The sequence below is a fragment of the Montipora foliosa genome, chromosome 8 (genome assembly GCF_036669935.1).
Source record: "Montipora foliosa isolate CH-2021 chromosome 8, ASM3666993v2, whole genome shotgun sequence".
Classification (NCBI taxonomy): domain Eukaryota; kingdom Metazoa; phylum Cnidaria; class Anthozoa; order Scleractinia; family Acroporidae; genus Montipora; species Montipora foliosa.
In genome coordinates this window covers 4078267-4088266 of record NC_090876.1, presented here as the reverse complement: position 1 = coordinate 4088266, position 10000 = coordinate 4078267, and the positions used below count along the sequence as shown (strand labels likewise).

The 10000-nt window shown below is 35.9% G+C and overlaps 1 protein-coding gene across 1 annotated transcript in view; it reads left to right on the top strand.

Moving 5' to 3' along the window:
* Nucleotides 1-10000, top strand: part of LOC137967971 (cilia- and flagella-associated protein 69-like) — a 24663-nt gene that overhangs the window by 6670 nt on the left and 7993 nt on the right. Inside the window, exons 6-22 of the mRNA XM_068814583.1 lie at nt 363-464; nt 1985-2058; nt 2224-2296; nt 2402-2483; nt 3328-3388; nt 3499-3533; nt 4023-4088; nt 5358-5418; nt 5564-5612; nt 5874-5917; nt 7080-7157; nt 7341-7451; nt 7559-7664; nt 9003-9167; nt 9332-9447; nt 9574-9692; nt 9825-9906. Coding sequence (XP_068670684.1) covers nt 363-464; nt 1985-2058; nt 2224-2296; nt 2402-2483; nt 3328-3388; nt 3499-3533; nt 4023-4088; nt 5358-5418; nt 5564-5612; nt 5874-5917; nt 7080-7157; nt 7341-7451; nt 7559-7664; nt 9003-9167; nt 9332-9447; nt 9574-9692; nt 9825-9906 — 1424 coding nt within the window. The remainder of the gene's footprint in view (nt 1-362; nt 465-1984; nt 2059-2223; nt 2297-2401; nt 2484-3327; nt 3389-3498; nt 3534-4022; nt 4089-5357; nt 5419-5563; nt 5613-5873; nt 5918-7079; nt 7158-7340; nt 7452-7558; nt 7665-9002; nt 9168-9331; nt 9448-9573; nt 9693-9824; nt 9907-10000) is intronic.

Genomic DNA, 10000 nt, shown 5'->3' with positions numbered 1-10000 from the left:
TTGGGGCTTGCTTTCTTAAAAATTGTATTTTAGGTTGCTCATAAATCAATCAGAAATGAGATAATTTTGAAATGATCTCAGACCACAAATTACGGTATGTGATGGTCCCCAACAAAACTCAACAGAACGAATCACACTAGATGCAGTGCATATTTTTTAGCTGATGGATGACATAGTCATGTCATATACAGTAGGAGGAAGAGGACGTATTATAAGGAAGCAGTCCAATGGCACTCACTCAATCACTCGGATACAGTAATTTCCAATTAATTTCATGAGCTCGTTTATTTTTGCTTGAGAGTACAGTTTTCTTTCTCCAACATTCCTCTTGCTTGATTTTCAAGTAATCCTTCCTTTTCAAGGTCTCACCATGAAGGTACAGAATGTTGCTGTTCAGCTGCAGTTGGGAGAGTCACTTATAAAATTCTACACTGAACAACCAATCGAAAGGCAACTGTTTGAAGGTACACTGTATACATAATAATAATAATAATAATAATAATAATAATAATAATAATAATTTTATTGGCAATTCGCGAAACAGAGCGAAAATCAAAGAAACGATGAAACATGGACTTGGTTGAAGGAAGGAAAGCTTAAAGTACCCCTCGCTGTGATAAAAAAAATCACTTCCTTTTTTCTTCAGATTTTGAAAGTGTGTTTGCTTAACACCTGACTGGCCAAATTTTGAGCTTTGATTTTTAGCATGTGAACGCATCTTATTATAATTATAATTATGCAAAACGTGAGTTTAAAAGTCTGAAAGCCTAAAATTCCCGTGCTGCATATTATTTCTGCAGCATACACGCACATTACATTCTTAATTAAACTAGAGAGCCTTTGACGTCACTTTTTCCTCTATCCAGCTCTCTCAAGAACTTAAAGTCAGTAATGGCAGACCATCAAATGGGAAAATAATGGTGTCTTTTTCAAATCAAGGCTTGAAACTTTGGTGGCTTAGTGTTTAGTTAAATTAAATCTAAAGATAAATAAGAATTGATCTTTTGATAACACTCGATCCTGGGCACTTTAAAAGAGGAAACAGAGTCTCTTATATTGTTGCAGCACAAGATCAAGCAATAAGAACAAACCATGTAAAAAGCAATGATCGACAGGTCACAGGCCGATCCCAAATGCAGAAATTATGTGCAAACAAAGCAACAAGGCAATCAGCCACATTGTGAGCATGTCCCTGAAATTGGTGCAAAAATAATACAAAAAGAGACATGACAACATAGCTAGGGCAATTCATTGGGACCTGCTAGAGAAAATATGGGTTTGAGCAAAATGAGAGGTGGTCTGATTATGTTCCTAACAGTGTACTTGAAAATGACGATTGCAAGATGTTGTGGGACTTCAGTGTGAGAACATAGGCAGCCCAAGTTCGCATCACTAGAGAGCGTGTAATAATTAATTACTAGTGGGAAGATGACCTTTGAGTGCAAGCGGTATTGGGTTACAGGCAGCTGTTGAGAATTTATTAACGTGTTATAAGACTTTGTATGGGAAATAAAATACCGTCAATTATGAAGCCTAAAAAAACACTCAATTTAACGTTCATTCAATAAAATGAATAAAACTAACTCACCTCTGGTGTATTCTTGTGCATTTCGGGCATTCCGTAAAATCACTGTCATATGACAGTGATTTCACGGAATGCATGAAACGGTAAAATAAGCACCAAAATGCACAAGAAGTGAGTCAGTTTTATTCATTTTATTGAATGAACGTTAAATTGAGCATTTTTTTAGGCTTTGTAATCGACGGTATTAGCTGAGTATTGTGTAATAATCACCTCAACGACAGTCAATTAGTGCAGAGAATTTTCAATAATCACCTAAGTAATTATGCTAAAAGCTATAACCGGTATAATTTAAATTATATTAATTTCGTGGCTAATTGCTGAAAATTTGCAGATCAATCTGAATTAGTAAATTATAATATTACTATGCATGTCTGTAATCAGCCCATGATGTATTTCTAGGTTTTCAAGCCTCTATGACTGCTTACAACAGAAGTTTGGTTGAAAAAAGTGGGGTTGCTCGCGCACTTGTCGAGGTTAGCTACTGTCGTATTATTTAAATCATCTTTTTCAATAAAAGCTTATTTTGTTTAAAAGCATTAATTTTGTTCTCATGATGAAGGGAAAATAAAATGGAAATCAACTGTTGATATTAATTTCCAAGTGAAATATTTACCTTGTTTTATAATTTGCGATTTTAGAGTTTAGAATTCATGGAAGATCTGAGCGTGAGATTGGAAATTATGAAAGTTCTTCAATGTTATTCATTCTCAGGTACTGTATTAAAACTTTGCCTGCTGGGAATGAATACACATCATTTTTTTGCCCATTGACATCAAACTACTCAACAACATTAATTCTTTATTTTTGTGCTTTCAGCAATAAACTGTGATGATATGTTGTCAGTTAGTGGAGCCTCGTTGTTATGTAGTGGGATCAATATCCCAGACCCATCTGACAGGTAAATGAAATGGTGGTTAACATGCTTTTATTTATGTGAAATGAAGGCAGATTATCTCTGCATTCACTCGCGAAGTGGCCCCCATTGACAAATAAAAGTGTCTGGTGTTAAGCAGAGAGACCGTAAGAAAGGACGACGATGACAGCTACGAGAATGCCACAAAAAATAGGGTCAATTAGCAAAAACAATAGCATTGCATGCCCAGCACGTGCGTTTTGATACATTTCTTTGTCATTCTTGTCTTGACAACGATGTGAAATGATCAAATTTTAAATCATGTGGAGCATGCGAGCACCTGACAGTGAATTTCCAATTTTCTCTTGGAAATTGTCCACACCGTTCTCAACAATTTTATTCTTGGAATGTGGACTCATACTTTCAATGCCGATTATTACCGAATGTGGAGTCATACTTTCCATGCTGATTACTTCATGCGTGGAATAATCACAAAATTATTTCAGTAACAGGAAATAACACAATGTTCTCGTAGCCCTCATTGTCGGCCTTGTTTAACCCATTGACTCCCAAAGGACTTCCCCATTGACGAGTAAAATCGTCTGGCATTAGACAAAGTTAAGTAAAATACTCTGGCGTTAAAGTAAAATACTAAGTATGGCCGGTTTAGGCCGGTTCAGGGGTGAAAGGGTTATAACTAACGGTCCCTAATGTCATTCTTAGGAGGGAATTAAGGAGTTAAGGATTCCTTTGAAACTTTTTGGTCTAGTTAATGTCCTTACATACTGTGGTTTCTGGTTATTGTAAATATTTTTAAAAACTTATTCTTGCAACTGCAAGTTATCATAATCATAGCTCATGCTAAATTTGCTTTCATTTTGAAAAATAGACTTGTTTTTAGAACAGTGGAAATTCTCTGGAATTTACTGGAATTTGGCTCCAAACAAGAGGTAATGATTATAACAATCTTAATTGCTCCTGCAGGATTTGTCTGCTTAGCTTTGTGTGTTTATGATGATGTGTTTTTTTGAGAATTTTCTCTTAATTTTTGCCACCTTAGGTTGCTAATCAACTGAACTGTAAAGAATGCATAAGGTTTGCAAGTCTCTTTAAATTACTGTTTTGTACTTTAATTATGTTAGAACTGAGGACTACTTCACTTTCTACTGTAACTATTAGGGTAGTGGAAGTGCATGGTGACAAAAATCTTCCTAATGAGGACCAATTTCATGTCCTTGAGAAGTGCCATGGGAAATTTCACTGCCTAAGAACTGAGGCCTAGCCTTAACACTCAGAGTGACTCCATCAGTGCTAAACTCTTTGTTTAGCTTGCAGCACATTTTTGTTAAATACCTTTTTTCTTAATGAACTATTGTTTTTTTGTATTTATAGAATATTCATACTATCTTTTTTTCACTTGATAATGACGTCTGAGAATGTCGAAATGTTGTGTATTTTTTGAATCGCTTTTACAAAGTTTCTTGAATGTTTTTAAGGAAAGTTTTTTTGCAATATTTTTTATAGCTAAATGTTTTAAAATGTTGCTTCTTTTTAATGTTTGTTGATAAAACAATGTTTTTGCAGTGCCTTGAAGGATGCTTTTGTCAAGAAGGTCAAAGAGGGCTACAGTCATGCTGATAGGCAGTTACGGTAACTACCTGGTAATTTATGTACCTGGCTTGATTATGATAATATTATTATATTATCAGATATGATGTTACATCCCATTGGCTGCAAGGTGTTGACTGCAGAGCAGACTGGATGATCCCAAAATAAAAATAAAATGGCAGCAAAAATAAAACAAAAAATTTAATGTTTATAATTATGTAGAATTCATTAACAGTCATTTAAGGGAGCTTTGAGTTTCAACACTTTGAAGAGACACTCTCTTTAGAAAAATTGGCACAACACACTGTATCACTTAACAGCATTGTTATGGTACCATGTGTAACACAGATTATTGCTGAGCAAGATGGGTTCGCATCTCGTTCAGCACTAATTGTGTTGTAGTTACCTTGGCAAATTATGGGAAAGCCCGGCAAAAACACCCTACTGGTATATTTTGGCTTTAGTTGCTCATATACCTATCTCAAAAACAAACTAGGTGACACCCATTTTTTATTGCTGGAAAGTGATCAGAAGGCCAAGATGAAACTTTCTGCAAACCTTTAAAAAGATCTGTCCTGTGGAATCAGAGTCACCTTTAAAAAATCACAGATTTAAGTGGCTCTGAATCCGCTGTACGAAATTTTTTAAACTTTGCTGAAAGTTTCATCTTAGCCTTCTGATCACTTAACAGAAACATAAAATGGGCATCAACGATAAAATAAAGGGTGTAATTACAGGGCTTTCCCATTGCCATGGTGACCTATTACCTCACAATAATGGCCGCATCTTGTTCAGCACTAATTGTGTTGTAGTGCCAAACCTTCTAATAAGAACGTTACTTGAAAGCTTTGAAACTGGCTTTAAAGCCACCTTAAACAAGGGTAGGGATTCCCTAAAATAACTAGGGAGGTGGTAGTGTGAGGGAGCCATTATTACCGATAATTGAGCAATTACACAGAGACTCATTGATGTAACTAAAGATGAGAAAATTGTAACCCAGTGCATGCTCTAGGATTGGTTCATGTTATTGATTTCCACAGCTATAGCTACAACACCGGACACCTTTAGTTGGAACACTTAATAACGAATGGTCTAGATTTATTGTGTTACAAGATTACAGTTTACATGTATCCCGTTTCTCCTTTGTCCCAATTCAATGTTGTGTAAGAATTGTTTGGGGGACTGCTAGTAGTTGTGAAATCAATATTGAAGGAGGGGGAAGACAGGGTTGGGTGTTCCAACAAATGTGACGAGTATTGTAAGTACTACTTCTGACTTATTTAATGTGACTTTGTGAATGTTATATTTCAGAAATGATCTACTGGTAATTGCATCCTTAGTGCTTTCACTTTGTCCAACTTCTCCTTTTATGGCAAGTTATTTGTTTTCATTTCCATCTTCTGTATTTGTTAAGCTTTTCCTTTATGGTCAACATTGTAATGACTGAAAAGTACCACAACTAATGCTCTCACACACAAGAACCAGTACTCAAATGCTTTTATTCTGACCTCTTGCAGGAAACTGGTTTGACCAAGCTGATTACAGTACTGGCAACATTTACTGAAGGTATTATCTTTCATATCTTGTTAGGCTCAGAGTTATTGAGTAATCAAAATGTGAAATACAGGTGTAACATTAAGGGTTGTTGCCAAATTCCCTTACATGCATAATACTACACATATATATCTTCTTTGAATTTGGTGACAAATGTATTAAACCTAGAGGTAAACATGGCAGAGAAAATAGCTAAAACTAGGTGTTGTCTCAAATACTTACAGACCTTGTAATGCTTCTCAGGAAATATGTTTGTTTTTTTGTTTGTTTCAGTTAAAAGCCATCACGAGTTGGTCCGAAATCTCAAACTGTACCAGGTAAGAGTTTTGAATTTAATATAACAAGATATGTAAACCAAAAGAGGTCTGAAAATTATTCTGTTCCTGAAACATCAAGTACTTCAGAGTCGGGTTCATGTATTGCTGGATTTTGATTGGCAAATGTGAGCATGTTAATAGCCTACAACCCTCTGTTTTTGATTACTTTCTTCCCCTCATCACAAGGGGCAATACACAAATTAGATTATCAAAGATTTGAAAAATGACTGCCGTGAACTCTACAGAATGCCTTGACATAATCAAAGAGAAAGAAATTAAATCTGTTTTAACTTTTTACTTGTCGTTCGTTTAGTTTCTTCAGTGCAACACTTTCGGTTTGTATACGCGTAGTTTAACAGTTGCTAGCAGTTCAACAGAGCTCAAATTTGTACTTTACCTGCAAATTAACACACTGGCCTTAGAATAACTCAAAATTCTATCTATTGCAATAAAGCTAAACCTTGTGCAGCGTTTGATGTTATCGTTCATTTAGCCAGCATCTACCAGTACTTTCTGTAATTTACTTACAGCAGACTTAAACCACATTATAAGCTATAAGCTTGCTTAACAGTTTCTGTTGGTTGCTTCCCACCCTGAATGAGTATTTTGGAAAACCAAAATTTAACGGCTAGTCTCGTTCAGAAGAATTCTTCTGATTTAAAACAGAAAATCAAAACTGGATGAAGTAAGGTTGTCATAGGTTAAAGTAGTCCTTAGAAGGACTGTTGTCAGTGACATTGATTAACCTTTCAACAACCTGAGTGGAAGTAATCGTCAGAGTCAAGTGACTTCTGCTCACATTGTCAAAATGTCACTCACTGCTCAGGAACAGTGGTCGTTCTCAGAAATACTCTTACCTGGATGATCTTAGTTCATCAAATTTTGATATACTGTAACTCACGGGTTTAAACCATTTCCATTATTTAACAATTATTCTCCGAAGGTGTGTTGAATAATATTGTTTTAGTAATTATTATTATATGGGTGATTATAATTCGAAAAATATGCATCTTCTCTAAAACAATTAATTTCTTCGTCAGTCACTAAAAAACCTCTTAGGTGATTATCGTGTGATAATCACTCAAGTGCAACCAATCCATGCAGAGAATTTTCAAAAATCACTTATGTGATTATACTAAAAAACAATATTACTGTTTTGCAGAACCATGAAGACTTTGAATTCAAGAAATTGCTGATGAATATCCTTGTGTTAATAAGTGCCGATTCTGCCAGCTGTCGGGTATGATTCCATATTGTCACTTTAAAGTCATTTTGTGTCCCCAAAAAGATGTTCGAATAGGCTCGTATGGAGTTATCCGTGAACTTAGCCTGAACCATGACCCTGTTCTCATGTTCTTACGCAATTTGAAACTGGGTGATTCCAAACTAGAATATTTACTGGACTCTGCTATAATTTCAACAGATATTATCTGAAGGACGGGTCATTTTATCTCTATTTTCATTTGTGCGAGCAAATGATAATATGTCTGCTATTGAGTGGTCTCCTGCACAGTTTGAAGAGCTGCAGTTACAGGTATATTGGTCACTCTTCCAGGTAATCCGAGAAGAAGCTTGTTTTCTGTTCTTTATGAGTAGTGCATCCTTGTGAAGTTGTTTAACTTGGAACGTTTGTGTCTCCAGGCCTTGGACACACTAAGCACTGTTGCACCTCTTTGCTTGGATGACTACATGACCTGTCAGAGTAACACAAGATTACTGATGCTACTTGAGTGGTGTGTTGGACAAGGTGAGGCAGTCCGTCTTGTGCCTGGTTTTACCCCAAAGTGTTCCCTTTATTGTTATCATCAGTCTATGGTTGCAGTCACAATAAAGCAGGGTCACCCAACGTCAATTTTCGAAAAATATCTGTTCGGAAGACGATTTGAGATCTAGAATTTTCGGAACGTTTGTTGAAAAATTTCTTGCTTGCCTGCCTCTCCTAGGATTTTCGAACTTCTGAAAAATGGTATAATTGCCCATTTTTAACGGATTTTTACCCTAAAAAGGCCACCTAGAAATTTTCGGGAGCCTTTTTTCTGGCTGAAATTTTCGAAAAGGTAAGTTTTGATCCCTATAGTTTTCGGATCACTAGACTTTCAGCTATGAAATCCGAACAGATGAAAACTTCTTAAGAGATAAAAATATGCCTATATCTACCATTTAAATACTAAAATACGTTTAACAATGCTATGTTTAAGTGCAAGGAAAGGTTAGGTTTATTAACCCTTACTATGTTTAAGTGGTTTTGAACTATATTCTCGTTGGGTGCCCCTGATAAACTTTCCAAGCACTAAACCATGTATAGTGAACACAATAACTGAAGACATAAATCATGATTTTATTGCACCAAAGTCATGCATGGGAAGAATGGGAAGAACCTTTTGTTTCCAGTGAACTGGAACTCATGATGTTCATGTTTAATGAGTCATACAAACTTCTTGTCACTCCACCTCAAGTTTGTAAATTGATGTGATGTAATAATGCCACTCATTTTTTATCTTCCTGTTATTATTATTATTATTATTATTATTATTATTATTATTATTATTATTATTAGTAGTAGTAGAAGTAGTAGTAGTAGTAGTAGTAGTAGTAGTAGTAGTAGTAGTAGTAGCAGCAGCAGCAGTGGTGGTAGTAGTAATGTTATTCGGACTGAGTGGAGTCCAATTCGGTCTGTAATCATGATTTGTTTATCATGAGGATGATTACAGACCGAAGTGGATGACACAATGTCCTCTTACCAATTAATCATAAAAATTACAATTTCTGATAAAAGAAGAAGAGCCAAGTTATGAAAGAAAGGGGAAACTTGCATTAAAAGACTGACAAAGAAGGCGTAAATTCTTTAATGTAACTCTGAAAGAAAGAAAGAAAGCCCCAATTTAGGAGTCTGTATACTGTATCTATGGTGATTGAAACCAAGGTTGCGATTGGTTGATTTAAACTACAACTTGAATGTGATTGGTTGATTTAAACTACAACTTTAAATGTGATTGGCTTATTGAACTGTTCGATAACAACTTGGCAAGTAGATAAGTGGAAAATGCCCTTTTTCATATTGAGTTGTTTTCTACCTTATAATTAGCTGACTATGGTGGTCATGGTAACAGTTTCCATGGTAGTGGTGGCCGTGGTAACAAACGCTCCCAGATGCGGTATTGTCTACGACTTCTACGAAGTATGGTGTCTGTGGGTGATGATGCATTGAATCAGGATCTGGTTGACCAAGGAGCAATCAATCAGATTGTTGGTGAGTGCACCTCAAGCTTTTGCTTTACAATCAAGAAAACCACTAAAGCTTGACATTGCCACTGATCACCAGCCTATCGGAATTTTGTTGATGAATGCAGGTGTTTGAGGCAATCATTGTTGATGTACATTTATTATTTTGTTTTGTTTTTTTGCATGCTGCAGGAATACTTCTCAACGCCAGCACAAGTCCTGATGAAAATGACAGCATTGACATTGAAATGCAGTGTGACATGCTCTTTATAGTATCGTCCCTCTGTGACGGAGATACGCATAGAAAGGTAATCCTGCCTGGTGAGAATATTGCATCAAAATCATCTGAGAATAATAGCAACACAGAAGTAGGTATGTCTTCATTTATTTCAACTGATCAACCCAGTTCGTGTCATTAATTTGATCATTATTAGGAACTGTTTGGTGCTCAAGGTGTTCAAGTGTTAACCGAGTACTTAAAAAGAGATCCGGATAAAATATGCAGTCCCCTTGGTCATCATCAGTTGCTTCTCTCCGCGGTGGACTGTGTTTGGTGAGATTTTGTTTTCATTTCTGAGCAAATGCCGAGTGTTCGGTCGGGCAATTTTTATCAGCTTTTGCCATTTTGATGCCACTACACGCTTGTCCATTCAAATTTTTCCTCTTCAATTTTTAATCTTGTTAGGTCCGCAGTACTGGGATGTTATTTAACTGAACAGCTCTTCCTTGAAAACGATGGTGTGTTTCATCTTATGGATTTATTGGAGGTAATTCTGCGATGATGACAGTCCAGTGGTGGACTTGTAAGAAAATAATCAATCAAGACAGTCAGTTTACGAAAGTTAGTGTGTGGTTTTGTTG